The sequence below is a fragment of the Erythrolamprus reginae genome, chromosome 4, assembly GCF_031021105.1.
Source record: "Erythrolamprus reginae isolate rEryReg1 chromosome 4, rEryReg1.hap1, whole genome shotgun sequence".
Taxonomy (NCBI): domain Eukaryota; kingdom Metazoa; phylum Chordata; class Lepidosauria; order Squamata; family Dipsadidae; genus Erythrolamprus; species Erythrolamprus reginae.
The window spans coordinates 18585741-18612223 of record NC_091953.1 but is presented as its reverse complement, the minus strand read 5'-3'; the positions used below and the strand labels follow the sequence as shown (position 1 = coordinate 18612223).

The following is a 26483-nucleotide window of genomic DNA, read 5'->3' as shown; positions in this document are numbered from 1 at the left end:
TAAAACATAATACTGTTTCAGTTAGTTGGTATCTATGTTGCTATTTTAAAAGATAAAATAAATGGATTAAGACTTGTCCTTGCTATAAAGACTGCACTGAGCTCAGCTAGTTATTTGGCCAGTTGGACATTGTTGTAGATATTTTTACTATTTCTCTTCCATTTATTTTTTTAAAAAATCAGCTATAGAAATTGGGGTAAATTTCCATAGTTCAGCTTTTCAGAAAAAAATATGGAAGCAATATTGATAAAGTGAGGCTACCTATAAAATTTTAAATTATATGTGTTATATCTATTACAAATGTTTTATTAAAAGCAGCTTAGAAACCAGTTGACCATAATCTTCACTCAAAGATGCAAAGAGAATCAAGTTCTTGATTGAATAGTAGTCTAATAATAAAAGCCTATTGCGGAATTCTGGCTTCAAATTGGAGATTAAACAGACCTTTTGTTTAGAGTTGATCTGATTTGGTTGCTGATTTTAATTTAATTGGCTTAGGTACTAATTTGGTTTAAGGCACATGGTTCTTAATATTGATGTTGTTGATACTAATTAGGTGAGAAGTGTTGTGCTAAAAGACGTTTCATTCAAGATTCAGTAATTTTTTACTAGTCTTAGGTAGTGTTGAAATAGTGACTTCTTGAGTGTGGGTACGAGGGAGGGAGGGAGGGAGGGAGGATGGAAGGAAGGAAGGAAGGAAGGAAGGAAGGAAGGAAGGAAGGAAGGAAGGAAGGAAGGAAGGAAGGAAACTGAACCATAAAACATTCACCATTTATTTTATGGCTGTGAATGAAGGCAAATATATGTATCTCAAGATAAAGTTGAATACACACATTCTAGAGAAGTTCCCTGTGGATGGGCTCCAGCATGTCCAAAAGCTCAGAAGACTAAACCTTTGGTCCCAGTGGCTGATCCAGATTAGATCCTTTATAGCACTTAGCACTTTACATTTATATATTGCTTCATAGTGCTTTACAGCCTTCCCTAAGCCGTTTACAGAATCAGCATATTGCCCCCAACAACCTGGGTACTCATTTTACCAATCTGGGGAGGATGGAAGGTTGAGTCAACCTTGAGCCTGGTGGAATTTGAACCGCCGGAACTGCAGCTAGCAGTCAGCTGAAGTAGCCTGCAGTACAGTACTGCACTCTAACCACTGCGTCACCTCGGCTCATAAGCTACTTTATAAAGCACAGATAATTAATTTGAATGCATTGATCCATGTAACAGCTTCTGAGCCATGTTTAGTTTCCAATTTAGTCTGCTATAGATTTTTTCTATTGCAGATCACATAGATCGCATACCTATGACTTACCAACTTGTTATTTGTATGTACACTGAGAGCTTATGCACTGGAGGCAAATTCCTTGTGTGTCCAATCATACTTGGCCAATAAAGATCATTGCTATTCCTAGCCTAGTTCAGAGAAGTTTATTTCTGTTCCATCCAGCCAATTAGAATTTGCACAGAAAATAAATGTCGTATGGACCACATCTTTCTCTGCAACACATTTTAACACAAATAATTGTGGTAGGCAAGAATTGTTTTCATTTCGCAAATTGGGGTTTATCTCATTATTAAAACGACTATTTTGACAGGGATATTAACTTGATAAATTTACGTTCCTTACATTCCAGCTTTTCCTACTGTAAAAATAATTGGAGCTGATGATTTTTCCCCTCTTTTGCTTTATTTTACCGGAATAATTCAATTATGAAATGAACTGTCCTCTTCTGTATTAAGCTCCTCTTTCCTCCTGCCCGCTAGTTGTGAAATTTCAGCCTGTTGCATTGTGATTGTGACCAAAGCTGATGAAAGTGTTTTAAGAAGAGAGGCTAACAATTGCTCCAGAGCAGGGGTGAAATTTAGCAAGTTCTGACAGATTCTGGAGAACCATTAGCAGAAATTTGAGTAGTTCAAAGAACTGGCAAATACTACTTCTGGCTGGCCCCAGAGTGGGGTGGGAATGGGGATTTTGTGGTATCCTTCTCCTGTCACACCCACCGAACCATGCCCACAGAACTAATGGTAAAAATTTTGAATTTGATCCCAGCTCAAGAGTCAGTAGTAGTTTAGAAATATAGAAGATTGGCGGCAGAAAAAGACCTCATGGTCCATCTAGTCTTCCCTTATACTATTTCCTGTATTTTATGTTAGGATGGATATATGTTTATCCCAGGCATGTTTAAATTCAGTTACTGTGGATTTACCAATCATGTCTGCTGGAAGTTTGTTCTAAGCATCTACTACACTTTCAGTAAAAATATTTTCTCACGTTGCTTCTGATCTTTACCCCAACTAACCTCAGATTGTGCCCCCTTCACTTTCCTATTAAAAACACTTCCCTCCTGAACCTTATTTAATCCTTTAACATATTTAAATGTTTCAATCATGTCCCCCCCTTTGCCTTCTGTTCTCCAGATGATACAGATTGAGTTCATTAAGTCTTTCCTGGTAATTTTTATGCTTGAGACCTTCCGCCATTTTTGTAGCCCGTCTTTGGACCCGTACAATTTTATCAATATCTTTTTGTAGGTGAGGTCTCCAGAACTGAACACAGTATTCCAAATATGGTCTCACCAGCACTGTATACAGCAGGATCACAATCTCCCTCTTCCTGCTTGTTATATCTCTAGCTAAATTTAAGCAAGGAAGAGATTTCCTATTTCCAAAGACTATTTCACATGCAAATAAGTGATCATTGCTGAAACATATACAAAACATAATTCTTCCTTATGCAAAAAAAAAAAAAAAGTTTGGAATGGTGTTCCAGTTTTTACAAAGCATGTAATACACTTCAATCCCTGACAGTTGCAAAATGCTCCAGGGCTCTTGTTTGAGGGACAGCTGCAAAAAAGCAGAGTAATTCCTCTTTAAATGAGACTGAAATGAAGTAAAATAGCTTTTCCAATTGGATGATTTCAAAGTCCTGATGCATTGCTGATGATGTGATATCCCAGAGCTAATTCCAGAAAAATAGTTTTTTTTTTCCCAAATAGGTCCCAATCTTACTAGCAAGCAATACTTGGATCCAGATTGATCATGTTTCAAATTGAATCAGTAGTGTGAACTACAGTGTGATGCATTCTCTCATTTTCATTCATTCTCTCATTTTCATGCTACAATACTGCAGTCCCACATTCAACTGCAGTGCTTGAAATCAGCTGGCTGAAATCTGCTGTTTGCGAGTTTTTGTGAAAATGTTAAGTGTTCCTTCAGAGTGTTGGATTAAAAAGATTTCAGAAGCTTTTTTAAGGTAAAGGATTTTTCTCTATTACTATCCTCTCTACCACACACACAGATTGAGGAGGTTTACTTAATGACTACGTCTCGTTTAATGGAAAGAAGGGCAGAAATTTGATGAAATAAATAAAATAAAATAAATAGTGGCAGTGTTCCAATATCTCAAGGGCTGCCACAAAGAAGAGGGAGTTAAGTTATTCTCCAAAGCACTTGAGGGCGGGACAAGAAGCAATGAATGGAAACTAATCAAGGAGATAAGCAACCTAGAACTAAGGAGAAATTTCATAACAGAACAATTAATCAGTGGAACTGCTTGCCTCCAGAAGTTGTAAAAGCTCTAACACTGGAAGTTTTAAAGAAGAGATTGGATAATGATTTTTCTGAAGTGGTGTAGGGTTTCCTATCTAAGCACGGGGTTGGACTAGAAGACCTCCAAGATACCTTCTAACCAGTTGTGGGATTCAATTTTTTTTATTACTGGTTCTGTGGGCATGGCTTGGTGGGCATGGCTTTGTGGGGAAGGATACTGTGAAATCTCCATTCCCTCCCCATTCCAGGAGAAGGATATTGCAAAATCCCCATTTCCTCCCGATCAGCTGGGACTTAAGAGGCAGACAATAGATGGGCACAGGGCCAGTTATAGGTGGTATTTACCAGTTCGCCAAATTATTTAAAATTTCCACTACCCGTTCTCCAGAACTGGTCAGAACCTGCTGAATCCCACCTCTGCTTCCACCTCTGTTTATTCTATTCTATTCCATTCCATTCCACTCCACTCTACTCTATTCTATTCTACTCTACTCTACTCTACTCTGTTGTACATACAGAGTTGGAGGATCAGTTGGAGGATGATGAAGATATTGACAACTCGGATTCAGATAGTGTTTATGAAGTAGTGGGGGGCCCAGGGTTACAGGTAGTAGAACAGGTGGGAGGCCAGCCAAAGGATGGGGCTATGAGTTCAGGATCTAGTGACAGAGAATCAGACGCACGCTGGGTTAACCCTAAGTTTAGAAGGATTCAGAAACGTAGAGAGCAAAGGTCTGGAAGAAGATATTAAGGAGAGGAATGGGTTAAATATTGTAGTGAGGTATTTGGCATGTCAGGGGGCTAGTGGAGAAGAAGGGTGGCGTTTCAACGTTGCTGAAAAGAAATATGGATGTGTTTTCGCCACGCTAAAGTAAGCCAAAGTATTTTGTATTGTATTTAGTCAGTGCTGCTGTTTTTTTAAAGCTATGTAGTTAGGAAATAAATCTTGTCTAAGTGAAGCAGGAAAAGGAATGTGAGAAATGCAGCTAAGAGAGAGATAACGGACCGAGTGATGTCTGGAATGTGTTGAAGTACAGGAGAGCAGAGAAATAAACAGAGGTGCTTTATTCATGAAATGATGCATTTAATGAGAGTTATTTGTAATTACTAAACTTCTACCAGAAACCAGAACATACTCTACTCTTATTCCATTCCATTCTTTACTAATTATGTGCCTAAAAATCTCAGATTATTCTACCTGAATTATTTTACTGAACAAATGAAGAAATATCTCATGTATGTGTGTGTATATGTATGTATGTGTCTCTGTCTAGACGCAAACAGGTTTCCTCTGTTTATTAATTCTTTAAAATCAAATTTGCACAGAAAATAAATGTCGTATGGGCAGTATCTTTCTCTGCAACACATTTTAATACAAATAATTGGGGTAGGCAAGAATTGTTTTCATTTCTTAAACTGGATTTTCTCTCATTATTAAAACGATTATTTTGACAAGGATATTAACTTGATAAATTTACATTTATTAGACTAATAATTTTGGATATAAGTACTCAGAATGATTCTGGAGTCTGGCAGCCTCTAACTGAATAACTTTTTCATTAATTACAATTCAGTAAGTATTTTCTTTTAACATGTGAGTATTGATCTTGGTTTAAATTAATTTACTCTTGGATTATCCTGAGTATTAGCTAAAGGACATATGAATACCACTGAAGGTATTAATTAAGACTCAATTCCATATTTAACCAAGATACTTACTCACCTGACCTTTGCCTATTATGTTCTGTCAGCCCACAGGATTCTTATCGTGAGAATAAAGTAAAAAGTGGTTATCAAAAAAAAAGAAGAGGAAGAGCAGGATTAAGTCAGTAAGCAAACAAAGATACTGATTAATGTGGTTTAATTTATTATTCCTTTGTTTCTTAACAGATGAGAATAGGGATTCACTCAGGATCTGTTCTGGCTGGTGTTGTTGGAGTGAGAATGCCCAGATATTGTCTCTTTGGCAACAACGTCACCCTAGCAAGCAAGTTTGAATCAGGAAGCCATCCACGTCGCATCAACGTCAGCCCAACAACCTATCAGTAAGTCTTCTTTAGCATGTTTTAATACTCCTTAAAGTTTTGATACACATTATTTCGGGCCATAAAACAAAACAATATTTCCTCCTCAAAGTGTCATCTATTTTCTATAGAAAGTAAATCAGAGGACAAAAGACAAATTGTATCTAAGTAAGGTTTTAACTAGAAAGAGAATATACTATCTATCTGTCTGTCTTCTGTCAATCAATCAAACTTTGTAAGAATTTGGGACATACCCATTTAGGACCTGGTTTCAGAATAATAGAGTTATATATTCAGCAAGAAGGATTGGAACTTGTGCTTTTTACAATTTTCACCATATATTTTTTAATTTATGTATTAGATTTGTATGCCGCCCTTCTCCAAGGACTTGGGGCGGCTAACAGCGTATAATATAACAATACAGTACAACGGCAAATCTAATTAAATTTAAAATTACAATCTAAAAATCCAATATTTAAAAACAATCATACCAGTTAAATCATAGAATAGAATAGAATAGAATTTTTTATTGGCCAAGTGTGATTGGACACACAAGGAATTTGTCTTGGTGCATATGCTCTCAGCGTACATAAAATAAAATATACATTTGTCAAGAATCATGTGATACAACACTTAATGATTGTCATAGGGGTCAAATAAGCAATGAAGAAGCAATATTAATAATATCTTAGGATATAAGCAACAAGTTACAGTCATACAGTCAACATGGGAGGAAATGGGTGAAAGGAATGATATATCTCATTAAGTTGGCCAGGGGTCTGAGACCTAATTGCCCCAAGCCTGGTGAGCCTTAAGACTCTTACGGAAAGCAAGGAGGGTGGGGGCAGTGTGAATCTCCAAGGGGAGCTGATTCCAGAGGTCTGGGCCCCCCACAGAGAAGGCTCTTCCCCTAGCCCCTGCCAAGCAACATTGTCTGGCTGACAGGCCTTGGAGAAGGACAACTCTGTGGGACCTAATCAGTCGGATGTTTTAGTTGGATGCTTTAGCGCACTGGTGTCAAACTCATCGCATCACATTGCCGTCACATGACACATCGCGATGTTTTTCCTTTCATGGAGCTGGGATAGGCATGGCTGGCGCATGATGCATTCAGCCCATGGGCCACCATTTTGACACTCCCGCTAGCATAAGAACTTGCAACTATAATTATCTTCCTTTGATGTGACCCAAGCAGCAAATATTCAATATGAAAATCCCTTAATTTGGAGTAAATGCTCAGATCCATCGAACTGGAACTGGATGGATCTGAGCATTTACTGGCGAGATGCCCTTCCTAACACCACTCAGAGTTTGCAGAAGATTTTGAGGGGTGAGACGCCCTAGGAAAGAAACATCTACTATGTAGGATTGAACTCTCAACCTTCTAAATGGGAGATGTGTGTATGTCTTCACCACTAGGCCGTCACACCATTCAGCAGATATTCAATATACAGGTCAAAAAATCCATAACAAGTACTTTCAAAATTTCTTCCTTTCAGATATTCTTATTAATTATTTATTTGTTTGTTTGTTTGTTTGTTTGTTTGTTTATTAGATTTGTATGCCGCCCCTCTCCGAAGACTCAGGGCAGCTCACAACAGCAATAAAAACAATATAGCAGTGGAACAAATCTAATATTAAAAACATATAAAACCCTATCATTATTTAAAAAACCAAACAACACATTCATATCAACATAAAACAAAGTATAAAAAAGCCTGGGGGAAAGGTGTCTCAACTCCCCCATGCCTGGCGGTATAAGTGAGTCTTAAGTAGTTTACGAAAGACAGGAAGGGTGGGGGCAGTTCTAATCTCCAGGGGGAGTTGGTTCCAGAGGGCCGGGGCTGCCACAGAGAAGGCTCTTTCCCTGGGGCCTGCCAAACTACATTGTTTAGTCGACGGGACCCGGAGAAGGCCAACTCTGTGGGACCTTATTGGTTGCTGGGATTCGTGCGGTAGCAGGCGGTTCCGGAGGTACTCTGGCCCAATGCCATGTAGGGCTTTAAAGGTCATGACCAACACTTTGAATTGTGACCGGAAACTGATCGGTAGCCAATGCAAGCCACGGAGTGTTGAAGAAACGCGGGCGAATCTTGGAAGCCCCACGATGGTTCTCGCGGCTACGTTCTGCACAATCTAATAATAATAATAATAATCAGTGATTATTCAACGGTTGTCCTTATTAGTATTTTTGCAAAGTTATATAGTATTATAGTATGATCTTTCAATGGTGCTTTGACTGTGCCCTATCAGATTGGACTTAATAATATACAGCATGGAACAATTGAGAAATCATGTAAGCAGCCCCTAAGGAAAATATTATTGTAAGAGGCTCATTCTTTCAGCTAGATGTGCCCCCAGTGTTTTAATAATTTTCAAAGGCACGTTCCGAGTGATCTTGATTTCTGAACCTGTCCTACGCATATGATTCATTCTGACTAATTTAACTGTTTTGGAGTTAGCCTTCGTGAACTCACTTTGTAGTTAGAAATTTTCTTCACTGTTGTAAGGTTTTGTAGTTTTCTCCCTGTGGTTTCAGCATTCTTTGCCTGTTTGTATGCTTTCCCTTTTTCAATAATCTCATGAGTCTGTGTGTTTGTTTAAACTTCCATGTGAAAGAAAGCTTATGTAACTGTCTCCACACAAGATGTTCAGAGACTGATACAATAGAATATAAAATAGTTAGAGACTTGAAGTTTTCAAAGCAATTAAAATTATTGCTCAAAAGGAAGATCATTATTCACTATAGATAAAAATCAGATATCTATGGAACCAGTTTGTATGCTTCAAGAAGGGGCAGACATGTTGAGCAGATTTTGACGGATGGATAATGGATGAAGAGAGTCAAAGCAGGAATGTGGGAATACAAAGCAATTTGGAAAGCAGTTGGCATAAAATAAATTATTTGGTCCCAGATCGACCTAGTAACAGACAGTTATTAAAATTTCACAGATTAGGTTTTTAAAATCAGGGTACAATTTCCCTCTGCAATTCTGTCAGATTGTTTTGTTCTGATTTTTAATTCTTTTCTTGTGATGCTCAAACTCGTCATGTGAATAGATACTCCACAGCAGGTGCCCAGAAATTTAAATCTGATTTATACCTTGGAATGCTGAATTTTGCATAGTCAAGATAATCATTTGTGATATTTATTCCAAAGCTACCCAAGAGATTTTTACTGAATTGCAGAAATCAAATCTTCAGTGATAGGTATAAATGTTATATGTTCTGCTACCAAGTTACGGTCCCTGTTTTTAAAGCTCCCTATTTTACTCCAAGAATAGGATTAGGATTAGGATTAGGAATAGGAATAGGAATAGGAAGGGAAGGTAAAATTCTTTATTGGCCAAGTGTGATTGGATACACAAGGAATTTGTCTTTGGCACACATGCTCTCAGTGTACATAAAAAACCAAAATACATTAATCAAGAATCATAAAATACAACACTTTAGTGATAGTCATAGATTACTAAATAAGCAATTAATTTGTCTTTGGTGCACATGCTCTCAGTGTACATAAAAAAGAAAAAAATACATTAATCAAGAATCATAAAATACAACACTTATTGATAGTCATAGATTACTAAATAAGCAATTAATTTGTCTTTGGTGCACATGCTCTCAGTGCACATAAAAAAGAAAAAATACATTCATCAAGAATCATAAAATACAACACTTATTGATAGTCATAGATTACTAAATAAGCAATTAATTTGTCTTTGGTGCACATGCTCTCAGTGTACATAAAAAAGAAAAAATACATTCATCAAGAATCATAAGATACAATACTTAGTGATAGTCATAGATTACTAAATAAGCAATTAATTTGTCTTTGGCACACATGCTCTCAGTGTACATAAAAAAGAAAAAAATACATTAATCAAGAATCATAAAATACAACACTTATTGATAGTCATAGATTACTAAATAAGCAATTAATTTGTCTTTGGTGCACATGCTCTCAGTGTACATAAAAAAGAAAAAATACATTCATCAAGAATCATAAGATACAATACTTAGTGATAGTCATAGGTTACTAAATAAGCAATCAAATCATACTAGGAAACAAATAAAACAATATAAATTGTAGAGGTACAAGCAACAAGGTTATAATCATAAATGGGAGGAGATAGGTAACAGGAAGGATGAGAAGAATAATAGTATTACAGTCTTAGTAAATAGTTTGACAGTGATCAGGACAAGGCTGAGAAAAGGAAGTAAACAAGTAAGCAAGCAAGACCAGTAAATTGTGCTCAGATGTTTGGTTCTAAAACCCATTATTCCTGCCTTGTATGCCATCTGGCATGTTCTCTTTTACACACTGAAAAACTGGATGTTTGGACAAACTGTGCTTTAAACTCCATTCTACAGCTGTTTTTGTGAAATCCATGAACATCTAACTACTGATTGTAACTCAACAGAAGGAGTACGGTAGTGTGCATTCTACTCCAGTGTTTCTCAATCTCAGGGACATTAAGTTGTATGGACTTTATCTCCCATAATTCACCAGCCAGCTGGAGACTTCTGGGAGATGAAGTCAACACATCAAAAAGTTCCTAAGTTGAGAAACAACATAATGCAGCCGCATGAGCAGTCATGGGCTTGCCCAGACACGTATATATTTCTCCAACACTCCATGGTTTGCACTGGCTACCAATTGGTTTCCGGACTCAATTCAAAGTGTTGGTTATGACCTATGAAGCCCCACATGGCATCAAGACGGAATACCTGCAGGACTGTTTTCTGCCGCATGAATCCCAGGACTGGTTAGGTCCCATGGAGTCGGCCTTCTCCAGGTTCCGTCAACTAGACAATGTCATTTGGCGGGACTTAGTGGGAGAGCCTTCTCTATTATCTCAGCCATTGTTTCTGCGATGTTTTCTTCTTTATTGTCGTCTATATTTTGGAACCTCAAAAAGAAGGCAGCTTTCTCGAGTTCCATATTGAGTAGGGCTTCCTCCATGTTTTTAATGGCTGACATCGTATTGGTTTCTGTTTCCTGTATTTTTATTTCCAGCTTTTCACTCGTCTGTCCTATCTCTTGTATTTTTTGTACATTTTTAGAAAGTATATCTTGGATGGACTCAATTTTTTCATCCATTCTACTCACTCTATCCTCTACTCTCTGTGGGGGGGCCGGCCCTCTGGAATCAGCTCCCCCTGAAGATTCATACTGCCCCCACCCTCCTCACCTTCCATAAGAGTCTCAAGGCTTATTTATGCCGCCAGGCCTAGGGCCATTAGATTCTTGCCGCCTAGCCAATGAACGTGTTGAGAGAATGTTGAGCGAACAGAATAACTACTTTTAATCATTTTGGGGTTTTTAGACCTTTAAATCTAATTATGGTAATTGGATCTAAGATATTTAAGAGTTGTTAACCTAATCCTTCGCAGCTTCTTCTCTGGTAATTTTGAACTGCTAACAAGAGCTTACAAAACATTTGTCAGACCATTCCTAGAATACAGCTCGCCTGTATGGAACCCACATTGCATATCTGACATCAACACAATTGAGAGAGTCCAGAAATATTTCACAAGAAGAGTTCTTCATTCCTCTTCTCACAACAAAATACCTTACTCCGCCAGAATTTAAATTCTTGGTTTAGACAACTTACAACTCCGTCGTCTCCATTCCGACTTAATTATAGTTCATAAAATCATATACCAAAATGTCCTACCTGTTAACGACTACTTCACCTTCAACCGCAACAACACACGAGCACGAAATCGATTTAAACTAAATGTCAACCGCTCCAAACTTCACTGCAAAAAATACGACTTCAGCAACAGAGTAATCAACGCCTGGAATGCACTACCTGATTCTGTGGTTTCTACTCCTAACCCCAAAACCTTTAACCTTAGACTATCTACAATCGATCTCTCCTCCTTTCTAAGAGGTCTGTAAGGGGCGTGCATAAGCGCACCATTGTGCCTACCGTCCCTATCCTATTGTCTACTTTTTATCATTACTTATCAAATGTTTAATATGTACAAATTTTCACCCTATAATTGTTTGACAAATAAATAAATAATAAATAAATAATAAATAGTATTGTATACAGTGTTCCCTCGATTTTCGTGGGGGATGCACTCCAAGACCGCCTGCGAAAGTCGAATTTCCACGAAGTAGAGATGCGGAAGTAAATACACCATTTTTGGCTATGGACAGTATCACAAGCCATCCTTTAACACTTTAAACCCCTAAATTACCATTTCCTATTCCCTTAACAACCATTTACTCACCGTTATTACTGGTACTCACCGTTGAATAAGACACTTAGTGATCCTGATATTTATAAACATAATTATTTATTAACAATAATTATTATTTTGTTATTTATTTGCAAAAAATATTAGTTTGGAGAGGACGTATGATGTCATTGGGGAGGAAAAACCGTGGTATAGAAAAAAACCCACGAAGTATTTTTAAATTAATATTTTTTTGAAAAACTGTGGTATAGGCTATTCGCGAAGTTCGAATCCGCGAAAATCGAGGGAACACTGTATTGTTTATTATATGTTGTAAGCCAGCCCAAGTCCTTGGAGAGGGGTGGCATAAAAGTCTAATAAATAAATAAATAGTAAATATATTATAGATTGTAAAATATATGCCTCAAATGAATTTCAAAGCAAAACAAAAACCACTGTCAGCAGTTATAGGTCTGCGTTTGAATTGTTGTTTCCTTGGTTGCACTCTGTTTATTTAGAAAATTCCACCTCATGGGTTTATAGCCAGTGGCTCTAATCAAGATACCGCATACTCCATAGAGCGCAGCAGGGAACGCGTGTCTCTTACTGCACACAAGGGATTTTCACTCCATCTTTTTCTGAAAAATGAACAGATTTGTCCCGCTAATAGCACTGAAAACCTTTGAAAGATGCACCACTTTCCACGTTTACTCGGTTCCACAGGCAGAAATTGTTTCTGTGCTTGGATTGTTCCTGTTAAATCAGCTAACAATTTAAGTGCCTCGTTTTGCAGAAAATGAAATGCTTTTCATTTGCAATCCAACAAAGCAAAACCTAGTTAATTCGGTTATGGTAGATAACTTACTTGTGAAATGCCAGCTCTCTGCTGAAATAAGTACCAAATGTGCGTAATTCAGGGTTATTTCATTGGCCCCCCTCTTTTTAAAGGAAAGCCATAATACAATATTATATTTGATACGGTTCCACATAAAGAGCTGATAGATAAATTAGTGAAGATTGGACTTAATCCCTGGATAGTTCGATGGATTTGCAGCTGGCTAAAGCATAGACATCAGAGAGTTATTGTTAATGGCGAGTATTCTGAGCAGAGACAGGTTACAAGCGGTGTGCCACAAGGGTCTGTTCTGGGTCCTATTCTTTTTAATATGTTTGTGAGTGACTTAGGGGAAGGTTTGGTAGGGAAGGTTTCCCTATTTGCCGATGACTCTAAAGTGTGCAATAGGGTTGATATTCCTGGAGGCATCTGTAATATGGTAAATGATTTAGCTTTACTAGATAAATGGTCAAAGCAATGGAAACTGCAGTTTAATGTTTCCAAATGTAAAATAATGCACTTGGGGAAAAGGAATCCTCAATCTGAGTATTGTATTGGCAGTTCTGTGTTAGCAAATACAGTGAACCCTCGAGTTTCGCGTCCTCAAGGATCGCGAAAGGGCTATTTCGCTAGTTTTCAACCCGGAAGTAAACTCCACCATCTGCGCATGCGTGCCCTTCCACGCATGCGTAGATGGTGGAGTTTCCCCGCCGGGCAGAGGCTTCCCTGGGTCTTCCCCCTCTTGCCCCGGTAAGACCCCAGCGGCGGTGGGCTGGAGCGCGAGCTTGGGGCAGCCTAGCTCCGCTTCCAAGCTGGGAAGCGGAGCCGGCAACAGCGTGGGCGGGCGGGCGGCGCGCGCGAGCTTGGGGCAGCCTAGCTCCGCTTCCCAGCTGGGAAGCGGAGCCGGCAACAGCGTGGGCGGGCGGGCGGCGCGCGCGAGCTTGGGGCAGCCTAGCTCCGCTTCCCAGCTGGGAAGCGGAGCCGGCAACAGCGTGGGCGGGCGGGCGGCGCGCACGAGCTTGGGGCAGCCTAGCTCCGCTTCCCAGCTGGGAAGTTGAGCCGGCAACAGCGTGGGCGGGCGGGCGGCGCGCGCGAGCTTGGGGCAGCCTAGCTCCGCTTCCCAGCTGGGAAGCGGAGCTAGGGTTTCCCCAAGCGCGCGCGCACCCCAGGCGCGAGCAACGGGGTGGGCGGGCGAAGGGCGGGCGGCAGTGGAAGTAAAAACACCATCTGTGCACGCGCAGATGGTGTTTTTACTTCCGCACCGCTACTTCGCGAAAAATCGATCATCGCTTGGGGTCTTGGAACGGAACCCTCGCGATGATCGAGGGTTCACTGTACTTCAGAAGAGAAGGATTTAGGGGTAGTGATTTCTGACAGTCTCAAAATGGGTGAACAGTGCAGTCAGGTGGTAGGGAAAGCAAGTAAGATGTTTGGCTGCATAGCTAGAGGTATAACAAGCAGGAAGAGGGAGATTATGATCCCGCTATATAGAATGCTGGTGAGACCACATTTGGAATACTGTGTTCAGTTCTGGAGACCTCACCTACAAAAAGATATTGACAAAATTGAACGGGTCCAAAGACGGGCTACAAGAATGGTGGAAGGTCTTAAGCATAAAACGTATCAGGAAAGACTTCATGAACTCAATCTGTAGAGTCTGGAGGACAGAAGGAAAAGGGGGGACATGATCGAAACATTTAAATATGTTAAAGGGTTAAATAAGGTTCAGGAGGGAAGTGTTTTTAATAGGAAAGTGAACACAAGAACAAGGGGACACAATCTGAAGTTAGTTGGGGGAATGATCAAAGGCAACATGAGAAAATATTATTTTACTGAACGAGTAGTAGATCCTTGGAACAAACTTCCAGCAGACGTTGTAGATAAATCCACAGTAACTGAATTTAAACATGCCTGGGATAAACATATATCCATCCTAAGATAAAATACAGAAAATAGTATAAGGGCAGACTAGATGGACCAGGAGGTCTTTTTCTGCCGTCAGACTTCTATGTTTCTGTGCTTGGATTGTTCCTGCTAAATCAACTAACAATTTAAGTGCCTCGTTTTGCAGAAAATGAAATGCTTTTCATTTGCAATCCAACAAAGCAAAACTTTGTTAATTCGGTTATAGTAGAGAACTTACTTGTGAAATGCCAGCTCTTTGCTGAAATAGATACCAAATGTGTGTAATTCAGTGTTACTTCATTCCCCCCCCCCTCTTTTTAAAGGAAAGCCATAATACAATATTATATTGAAATATCCAACTGTGATGTTTTTTTATTCTTGGTTGTATTTTCACCGAATTTGAAAAATATTAAAGTAATAAATCTGATATAGATTAAAGGCTTTATTCCATTCAGTACCCACAGTGATTGTTTGAAGGGGAGATATGGTATATGGAGGAACATAATGCTTAATTGCCATGACATTAAGGGAAAGATCTTCAGATTATTTGAGGAGCTTTGTTTTTCTGGGGGCTGTAAGATCTTCATTTCCCATTTTCTTCCAATTAATTTGGAATAGTGTTAACATCTCGCCCTAAATGTGTGAAAGAGCCGGTCCACAGGCCCAAGTACATGATTTGATCTTCTGTCAGGTGATTTCAGAAAAGAGGTTGATCGTGCTGAGAAGTGTCAGGTTGTCAATTGGTGTCATTAGAGTCCCTGTTCACATAAAGAATGATTTTGTTCAAATCCAATAATGAATACAGTAATACCTCATCTTACGAACTTAATTGGTGCCGGAAGGTGGTTCGTAAGGCGAAAAGTTCGTAAGACGAAACAATGTTTCCCATAGGAAACAATGTAAAAGCGATTAATGTGTGCAAGGGGAAAAAAATCTCAAAATGGGGCTCTGCTGGGCGCCGCTGCCCGGCTGTCACCTTTTAAAACAGCCGGGGGGCTTCTCGGCGTTCTCCCAAATGCCGAACCCAGAAGTTCGGGTTCCGGTTCCGGAGGCCGCCAAGAAGCACCCGGCTGTTTCAGAAGGTTACAGCTGGGCGGCGGCGCCCACAGGAGCGCCATTTTTGCAATCGGCAGCGGCATTTTCGGCCGATCTGGAGGCTGAAATGGAGGTGGGGAATCCCAATAGGGAATTCCATGGGTGGAGCTTTGATGTCACGAAACGTCCTTCCTGGAGGCCACGTTTCAGCCGACCAGGAAGGACATCTTCGTGACGTCAAAGCTCCGCCCATGGAATTACCTATTGGGATTCCCCACCTCCGTTTCAGCCTCCAGATTGGCCAAAAACGCCGCTGCTGATTGCAAAAATGGTGCTCCTGCAGGCAGCGGTGCCCAGCTGTAACCTTCTGAAACAGCCGGGTGCTTCTCAGTCAGTGATTGTAATTGTCTTTTTAAAAAAAATAAAATAAAATAAACCTGGATTTTTTTCCAAGCAGTATTAACACTAGACAAACAACAGTGAACAATACCTTACTTAAAGAACAACTAAGGAAAAATTAAACTCCCACCAACACAGTCAGGGCAAACTACCTTATATAAACAGATCCCTCTCCCTTCTCACCATGAAGTTGGTGAAATGAGTGAACCCATGTGCATTCGTCTGGTTTCTATCTATATTTGTCCATTGAAGTGGAAGTAAATAGTGAGCAAAGATCAGTAAATACCATGAGCCAAATCTATCTATATATAGAGAGAGAGATAAGTGAAATACCACTCATGCATCATCATGAAATCTCCAGAACCGTAAAGCCTACAAACTTAAAACTTGGTGTGTATGTTCTTCTTGGCTTCTAGGTGCTCTCTAAGAAAGGATTTTTTGAAATGACTATCATATCATTACAATTTTTTTATATTATTATTAACACATTCTAATGCTAAGGAGTTAGACATTCTACTCCTCCTTCCCACCTGAAAAGAACTCTGTTCCAAGTGCTAGTGGGCGTGGCCAGTGCATGACACATCTAGCCTGTGGGCTGGGAGTTTAGATATTCTACTCCATGCTAAAGAGTTCGGTTTTGTAGTGAAGGACGGGTATCCAGCTACTAGTTTCACATAATCTATTGTTGCCATTAATAAGTTCCACATCATGGTGGCTCCTTTATGTTTTTGCACATCGAATGCACTTCACCTACTAAGACTGGGAGCATTATGGTTAATTGCAAAATTAATGATGTGATGTCCCATGCAATCTTCAGATTGCACATTGATCATCCTTAATGCTGTGTGAGAGAAAATGAGAGTACTCATGTTAGAAATGTTTGAAACTGTCTGAGATATTTGTCTCATTTTACTAAATAGCAAGGTCAGCCCTAGAACATACATGTTGTCTAAACAGAACCTGAAGTCAACTACAGTGGTACCTCTACCTAAGAACACCTCTATTTATGAACTTTTCTAGATAAGAACCGGGTGTTCAAGATTTTTTTTTGCTTCTTCCCAATAATTATTTTCCACTTACAAACCTGAGCCTCTGAAACTGTAACTGGAAAAGGCAGGAAGAAGCCTCCGTCGGACCTCTCTAGGAATCTCCTGGGAGAAAACAGGGCCAGAAAAGGCAGGGAGAAGCCTCCACGGGGCCTCTCTAGGAATGTCCTGTGAGGAAACAGGGCCTCCACCCTCCCTGTGGTTTCCCCAATCGCACACATTATTTGCTTTTACATTGATTCCTATGGGAAAAATTGCTTCTTCTTACAAATTTTTCTACTTAAGAACTTGGTCACGGAACAAATTAAGTTCGTAAGTAGAGGTACCGCTGTAGTTGCAGTCAAGATCAGAAAAATAGTAGAAGACAGATAATTGCCAAATATTATGAGAATATAGTACATCATATCATTCATAAACCAAATGCTACAGTTTTCATTTTTAGACATAATCTTCTTTTGGTTATTGCAGCCTAAAGGGCCAATTTATCAGTAACTTCTTTTTCAAAATTAATATGCTCTCAAACATAATGCTCTTTTTAAAATGGTGATGGATTTCATAAGTACAACCATTAAGCATGTCTGCTATCAGTTTAATAGATTAAATTTAATTAAGACAATTCTTAAACTAGGGAGTGCAGTGCTTTAAGTCAAAATTTTCCCAATTTGTTTTGCTGCTCTTATCTTGTTTTAGCAGCTGTAAATATTCTAACCTTGGATATACTCAATGTTGTGGTTAGCTCTGGCCCAGCTCCTGCCCCAAGGAACGTGCAGGTGGATGTGGGGGAGACATCCACATGCCGCAGGCCTTTTTTGCCCCCGATGGTATCTGCCGATGAAGCCTCTTCTGACCAAGGAAGCATGAGTGACAGGGAAGAGGGGAGATTGGCAGATAGCCCAGGAGGAGATCAATCATCTGTATCATCCATGAACAAGAATTAATGACACATCCACGCATGCGTAGAGTGATGCATAGGAGACAACAACTGAAGGATTATTACAAGAGAAAATGAGGCCACCTGTGGTTGGGTGGGGCTCCAGTAATTAGGGCTGCTGCTATAAATAGCAGCGTGTGAGTTTGGCCATTGTGAAAGAGTATCTGATCTTAGTTCTTCAGGAATCATGTGTTGCTGTTTTCTGGACTTTGTTTGATTATTTTTCACGCCTTTGAAACCAAAGCAGAGCAATGTGTGTGTGTGTCTCACTTCGTTGGAAGAAGAAGGGGTGTGAAGTTTCTTCACAGCTGCTAGCTAAGTACTTAATGACTGCTTAAGGGAAATTGTACAGACTACAAAAAGAGTGCTTAGTTTATTTTGAATTTTGTGATAAAGAACATTGTTTTGAATTTTCAAACGTGTGTGTGTCTGAAATTTGTACCCTTGAATTTTCGGGAGGCTCCTATCAGAGAGCCCAGCAAAACACTCAGGGGTAGGTTCCAACTTACTCACTGCTGGTTCACTTCCTCCCGTGCCCTGCACCCACATACACAATGCAAAAAAACCGTTGAAAACAAAATGGCGACACATGTGCTGTGCCAAAAACTCAGCTTTTGCACGTGCACAGAATTTTTAAAAATTAGAAATTTTAAAAAAAATGGGGAAAAAATGGCAGCACCCATAGATTGGCATCGACCGATCCAGTTCAGTGATGTCAACATGACGTCACCAGCAGGTAGTTGCCAGTCCAGGGGAACTAGTCCAAACTGGGAGGAACCCACCCCTGCATAAATTGCTCAGTGCAACAGAGGTTAAGCTCCAGAAAGGCTGTAACAACATCAGAACTGAATCAGTGAGAATTATCTTCTGTCCCTTAAGAACCATTTGTAAAATATTCTGTCAGATTTCTTGTCCTCTTAAACTATATCCTATCTTAAAGTGCTACGTAAAGTGTATTTCCAAGCAAAAATGTTGTAGGAAACCAAATAAATCTGGCCTTACACAGAAATCAAGTTAGGCTTTTGTTCAAGTACAAGCAATTAACAGCCAGCTATGATATCTATATTTTAACCAACCAGCCAGTAATTGCTTTATCATATTGCATTTTATATTCAACATTTATGCATTATTCAGGGGCAGTAGTGTATGAATTGTTCAGTTGCCTGAGAAATATAATGAGAGATAAAACTTTTAAAAATACATGAGCAATCATAATGGGTGGTTTATTATCATACTAATAACTTTTGCTGGTTGAGTTCGTTATTACTTCCGAGATAAATCGAACTTTTGATTGAAATTATCTGCATAACAATAACGTGCATAACAAGCTTTGGCTTGCAACAAAATGCAGGGTTTTGGTCAGTTAATTCTACAAAAAGAATTTGAGTATTTGCCATTCTTGGTAGAAAATGAACTATTCTAAATTCAACCATTGTAAACATTTTTGAGAGAGAATGAGAGAGTCGGGGGAGACGGAGGGAGGGCAGATTACAATGAAGTCTGGCAATGAAAAGTCAGAGAAATTAGGGAATGCTTTTATTTGTTTGCAAGCATACCAAAGACCTCTTAATTCTGATAATTTAAGTTTAAGTTTAATCAGATTTGTATGCCACCCCTCTCTGCAGACTCGGGGCGGCTCACAGCAATAACAATACAATGTAAAACAAATCTAATATTTAAGTTAATTTAAAAAACACCACAAATTAAAACCAATCATACATACTAACATACCATGCATAAATTTTATAAGCCTAGGGGGAGGGAACATGTCAATTCCCCCATGCCTGACGACAGAGGTGGGTTTTAAGGAGCTTACGAAAGGCTAGGAGGGTGGGGGCAACTCTGATATCTGGGGGGAGTTGGTTCCAAAGGGTCGGGGCCGCCACAGAGAAGGCTCTTCCCCTGGGTCCCACCAAACGACATTGTTTAGTTGACGGGACCCGGAGAAGGCCAACTCTGTGGGACCTAACTGGTCGCTGGGATTCGTGCGGCAGAAGGCGGTCCCGGAGATATTATGGTCCAGTGCCATGAAGGGCTTTATAGGTCATAACCAACACTTTGAATTGTGACCAGAAACTGATCGGCAACCAACGCAGACTGCGGAGTGTTGGTGTGACATGGGCATATTTAGGAAAGCCCATGATAGCTCTCGCAGCTGCATTCTGCACGATCTGAAGTTTCCGAACACTTTTCAAAGGTAGCCCCATGTAGAGAGCATTACAGTAGTCGAGCCTCGAGGTGATGAGGGCATGAGTGACTGTGAGCAGTGACTCCCGGTCCAAATAGGGCCACAACTGGTGCACCAGGCGAACCTGGGCAAACGCCCCCCTCGCCACAGCTGAAAGATGTTTCTCTAATGTGATTTACAACATATATGTAGGTGTAGGTATAGGTATAGGCAGTAATGGGCAGCCAAATTTTTATTGCCACACTGTGTGTGTGTGGCTTATTTTGTGAGTGTGGTTTGATGGTCATGTGACTTGGTAGGAGTGGTTTGCCGGCCATGTGACCAGGTGGGAGTGGCTTGAACGATCATCATCGTTCAAGTGAACTGTTAAATCGACTTACAACCTCACCAGTATCGCTCTCTTGGGTGACAATTTGCTTCCCGCAGTCTCTTTCCTGGGTCGCCCCCTACCTCAGGCTGGGTAGCTAGGCGAATGGGTCCTGATCAGCTGTTGAGAAAAGAGGGGGGACGAAATGCCCCCCCCACAACTCCTGCCGGTGCTGGTCCCCATGCCGCTTTCCGAGGAGGAGGAGGAGGATGGGAGGGGGGATATTCATCTGGAGCGGGGCACACAGCTTCATTTCTGCCAGTGGAACTGCGTTCCACCCTGTCCTGCCTGCTGCCCACCCTTGGATATAGGTATATGTAAATAGATGGTTTTTAGTGCATACATAGAGATGGTTCTGAGTTCTGGTTTCTGGACAAGTATATTTATTTTATTTATTAATTTGATTTATATGCCTCCCGTCTCTAAGGACTCGGAGTGGCTTACAACATATAAAAAGAAAACAATACAACACAGTGGCCTAAATCCAATTAATTTAAAACTAAATAAACTAGTCTAAAATCCCCAATTATATTAAAAATCAATCATACCCACTCAAACAACAACCATACATAATATTTGTCGGCTAGGGGCTAAGATCTAATTGCCCCAAGCCTGGCAGCATAGATGAGTCTTCAGGCTCTTGAGGAAGGGGAGGAGGTGACCATCTTCGCCCAAATCTTCAACAAATCACTAGAGTTGTGCTATGTTCCTTCCTGCTTCAAACGCTCTACTATCATCCCAGTGCTGAATAAGCCCTCCATCAAGGAACTGAATGACTACAGACCAGTTGCTCTAACATCTGTAGTTATGAAAACCTTTGAAAGGCTAGTGATGTTCCTCTTGAAAACCATCACGGATCTACTGTTAGACCCCCTGCAATTTGTATACCGAGCAAATAGATCAACAGATGATGCTGTTAATATGGCTCTACACTGCATCCTTCAACATCTTGAATCTCCAATGACCTACGCTAGGGTCCTCTTTGTAGACTTCAGTTCTACATTCTATACCATCATATCGGACATTCTCTTAACCAAACTAAATCAGCTAGCGGTACCTGAACACACTTGTAAGTGGATCACAAGCTTCAGGTGAAGCTGGGAAAAATCACATCAGATACATGTACAATTGGCTCTGTCAAGATCTCATGTGGTTAGGAACTTGTTTCTTCTTACTGTACGAGTACAATTTACTCAGATACCTCTAGGTATACAGTGTTCCCTCGATTTTCGCGGGAGATGCGTTCCGAGACCGCCCGCGAAAGTTGAATTTCCACGAAGTAGAGATGGGGAAGTAAATACACTATTTTTGGCTATGGACAGTATCACAAACCTTCCCTTAACACTTTAACCCCCTAAATTGCAATTTCCATTGTACAATCAAATTAGTATTAGTATCAACAGACTTCAGTGACCTCAGTATCATAAATCTGTGTGTGTGTGTGGGGGGGGGGGTTATTTATTTGATTATCCTCGTATGCTATTTGTGTTCTTTGGTTGTGAGTGCCAATCATGTAAAAGTTTTAAATAAGTAAATGAATAATCACATACTAGTGAAAATATCTTTTTCAGAAGTCTAGAAAGGACCAAGGCGGGTTCAGCTTGGTTCAGTTTATTGCATTGGTATTTCCCAGTTCTAATAGTATACTGGAGATACAATAGGTTTGTGCAGTGTCTAAAAAGTGCAACTTGAATCATCCTGAGGGCACTGTGTTAGAAAAGTCTCCCAGGTATAATTGTATTCCTGCTTTGGGATTGTTTTAACAATGACAAGAGAATAGCAAGCCTAGAAATAAATTTCTTATTGTTTACTTACGCAAGACAAAACTAGTGTTCCATCTAATTCCATGTCCTATTTTTAACTGGCCACAGCTCTATAAAAACAGTACTTCATGACAATGAATTAAGTTCCCACAATTCAAACTGACTTGTACATGGATTTTTAATTTTCTTTGAGTTTTTTTCTGGGATAATTCCAACTTCCTAGGCTGATGTAATTCCCCAGAGATCTTGCATTCCAGCATCAATCCTAGCTAGCTCTCTTGAGGTTACATACAAGACACATTATTTTTCACAAAGGACAAATTTTTATTTAAGGATTATCTAAAACTGGAGTTGCGCTCATCCTTAATAATGAACTGGATTAGAAATGTAATTTTATTAAAAGTGATGAATTTTTTCCATCATTACAGTGATTTCCCACTTATTTTCTAAATAGTAATTAATCATAAAAATAGCTAAATTATTTGGACAAATATATGAGTAATATAAAAGTTGGAGTCATATATTAATAATCATAAAATAAGTGCAATAATTAATGCAAAAAGTTACTTTTTTTCTAATGTTCATCCATAATTTATTTTAAAGTTATGGTAGATTTTTTAAAAATTTAATTTCTAAAATATTTCCCATTTCAGAATATCTTTCTGTATTACATGGATTTGATCCCAGTTAGCCCAGTGAGTTTCCCACTAATTCTGCCATAGTTTTAATATTCTGATTCTCCCCCTCAAAATTATTATTTTTTGTTTATTTGTCTTGGTCAGGGACAAGGCAAAAACAGGATCCTATTACAGTTACAAAAAAGTCCTTACTGTTATCGGACCCATTTTTCTCAAAACGAAAAAAGAGAAAATGAATAGGTATGAATATGAATATAATACTGTAATAATAATAATATTATTAATAATAATAATAATAATAATAATAATAATAATAATTTATTAGATTTGTATGCCGCCCCACTCCGAAGACTATATGAATATAAAACTGTTTGATAAAAGATGCCCTATTTTATTTACTGTATTTTTCAGACTATAAAATGCACTTTTCCCCCTACAAAAGTGGGTGGAAATGTCTTTGCATCTTATAGAGCAAATGTTGCTGAAGCCCCCATCCTTCTGCCTCTGCCTCCTAGCAGTTTGCTTCCTTGCAGCAGAGAGCAAACAGCCTGGTCACCTTCAGCACAGACTGATTTAGCACAAGCAGCTGATTGGAGGTTAGATCTGCCTTCTGGAATACAGCTGCTCCAGGCTGCTGGGATCATCACCACCCATCACCTCTGCCAGGTATCACTGCTTTCGCACGCCCCATTTTCAGCCTCCATGTGTCCTGTTTTCGGCCCTTTCCAGGCAGTCAGGATCACTGCTGCCACCTATCTGCCTTCTGCCGCACGAATCCCAATGACCGGTTAGGTCCCACAGAGTGGGCCTTCTCCAGGTCCCATTGACTAAACAACGTCGTCTGGCGGGACCCAGGGGAAGAGCCTTCTCTGTGGTGGCTCTGACCCTCTGGAACCAGCCCCCCCCAGAGATTAGAATTGCTCCCACCCTCCTTGCCTTTCGGAAACTCCTTAAAACCCACCTCTGCCGTCAGGCATGGGGGAATTGAAACATCTCCCCCTTGCCCATGTAGTTTCTGTGTATGATTCGACTGTGTGCTTGTTTTTTATATATTGGGGCTCTTTTGGATTTTTTAACCTAAAACTGTAATTTAGATTGCTAAATATTAGATTTGTTACTATGTATTGTTTTTTACCATTGTTGTGAGCCGCCCCGAGTCTACGGAGAGGGGCGGCATATAAATCCAATAAATCTAATCTAATCTAATTTATCCTCGTTGCCTGGAATGGGCCAAAAATGGAATGGGCAGAAACTGAAAATGGAATGGGCAGAGGCTGAAAATAGGGTGCACAGAGGCGGTTATAGGAGGCGCCGATGGGCAGCGCCGATGGGCAGCACCAGCACCAGTGAGCTACAGCAATCCCTGCACTATGAAATAGTGGATTGGTGGTATTCCGGGAAGCAGATCCAACTGCCAATCCGCTGCTCATGTTAAATCAGGCTGTGTTGAAGCTGACTAGGTTTGCTCCAAGGAGGCAAATTGCAGGGAGGCAGATTTTTTTTTCTTGTTTTCCTCCCCAAAAGCTCAGTGCGTCTTATAGTTTGGAGTGTCTTAGAGTCTGAAAAATACAGTAGTTGTATGTCATCATCTGAAGTTATATGACTTGTGCAGAACCCACGGATGGATTAAAATGGTTTTATACATAGACGTAAAAAGTTTTGTACAATTTTGACAGCTCCAAGATATTGTTTTGCCAAAAAGCTGAGGGTCCATTCAATTTGTTCAAAAATAATATCATAGTCTGAACTTTGCCATGAGCCAAGTAGCCTGCTAGTTTCAAAATATCTAATTCCCAAGTGCATGCTTGCTTATTTATCCCACGCTGCTTTTCCTTAATACAATATGTGCTTTCTATTTTGGGTATAGTGTTTACATTAGTCTTGTTTAGATGGTCCATCCAGACATTATGTGGACAGACTTTATGTGTAGATAAATCCTCTACTGCACCTAATAGTCTAATAAAAAATACTATTTTCGTCTATATGTTTCTAACTTTAGAAGTATTATTTTGAACGTGGTAGTACTTTGCCAATTTCACAGTAGCAAAACAGATTACTTATAGAATAGCATTCTGTAAATACTGGGATTTATTTTTCTCACCAGTATGATTAAAACATGAGTTTATTTATCTTCTCTTTCTTTCCAACAAACCAAATACAGTGGTACCTCTACTTACAAACTTAATTCGTTCCGTGACCAGGTCCTTAAGTAGAAACGTTTGTAAGAAGAAGCAATTATTCCCATAGGAATCAATGTAAAAGTAAATAATGCGTGCAATTGGGGAAACCCAGGAGATTCCTAGAGAGGCCCCACGGAGGCTTCTCCCTTCCTTTTCCGGCCCTGTTTCCTCCCAGGAGATTTCTAGAGAGGTCCCATGAAGGCTTCTCCCTTCCTTTTTCAGTTACAGTTTTGGAGGCTCAGCTTTGTAAGTGGAAAATAATTCTTGAGAAGAGGCAAAAAAATCTTGAAGACCTGGTTTTTATCTAGAAAAGTTTGTAGGTAGAGGTGTTTGTAGACAAAGGTACCATTATATTAATTTATCTGGACATAATTGAAACAAGTTATGCTATGATTTCGTGCAGTGTTTTTCAACACCCCGTCATTATTGTAGGAGAAATGGTTCTGTACTATAGGAGGGCTTTCATTTGTTTTAGTAAATTAGATGTGTATCCTGTCTTTTCTCTGAATGCATTTTCCTCACTAGAGCCACCCCTCATTATACTACACCAGTTCTGTGAACAAGAGTCAGCAAGAAAAATGGTTAATTAAGCCTGGATCTTTGTAATTCTTCTCAACAGGGGTACCAAGGCTCTGCCACACTGAATGGAAGAAAATAAGACAATATTTGTTTCCTTTCTTTATTTGTGCATACCTTTCCTATTCAATTTCCTGTGATTGATCTGTCAGTTAGAGTCGGCCTTCTTCAGGTTCCGTCAACTAGACCAGTGTTTCCCAACCTTGGCAACTTGAAGATATCTGGACTTCAACTCCCAGAATTCCCCAGCCAGCATTTGCTGGCTGGGGAATTCTGGGAGTTGAAGTCCAAATATCTTCAAGTTGCCAAGGTTGGGAAACACTGAACTAGACAATGTTGTTTGGCGGGACCTAGGGGGAGAGTCTTCTCTGTGGGAGCCCCTGCCCTCTGGAATCAGTTCCCCCTGGAGATTCGTACTGCCCCCACCCTCCTCGCCTTTCGTAAGAGTCTTAAGACTCATTTATGCCACCAGTCTTGGGGCTAATAGATTCTAGCCCGCTGGCCAATGAATATATTGAGAGAATGCTGAGCGAATGGAATGACTGTTTTTTTAATGGTTTCTTGGGGTTTTAGATTTTTAAATTAACTAACTGCTTCTAAGATATTGTATATAGTTTATTATATGTTTTATATGTTTTAAGTCCTCTCCGAGGACTCGGGGCGGCATAAAAGCCCAATCTATATATAACAAATCTGCACGAATACCAGCGACCAGTTAGGTCCCACAGAGTGGGTCTTCTCCAGGTCCCGTCAACTAAACAATGCCGCTTGGCAGGACCCAGGAGAAGAGCCTTCTCTGTGGCGGCCCCGCCCCTCTGGAACCAACTCCCCCCAGAGATTAGAATTGCCTCCACC

At 39.9% G+C, this 26483-nt stretch overlaps 1 protein-coding gene across 2 annotated transcripts in view; it reads left to right on the top strand.

The window, feature by feature from the left end:
- The window catches only part of GUCY1A2 (guanylate cyclase 1 soluble subunit alpha 2), a 252779-nt gene that overhangs the window by 217049 nt on the left and 9247 nt on the right, over positions 1–26483 (top strand). For both annotated transcript variants that reach the window (XM_070751674.1, XM_070751675.1), the window contains exon 7: positions 5443–5597. In XM_070751674.1, the coding sequence (XP_070607775.1) occupies positions 5443–5597 (155 nt within the window). The remainder of the gene's footprint in view (positions 1–5442; positions 5598–26483) is intronic.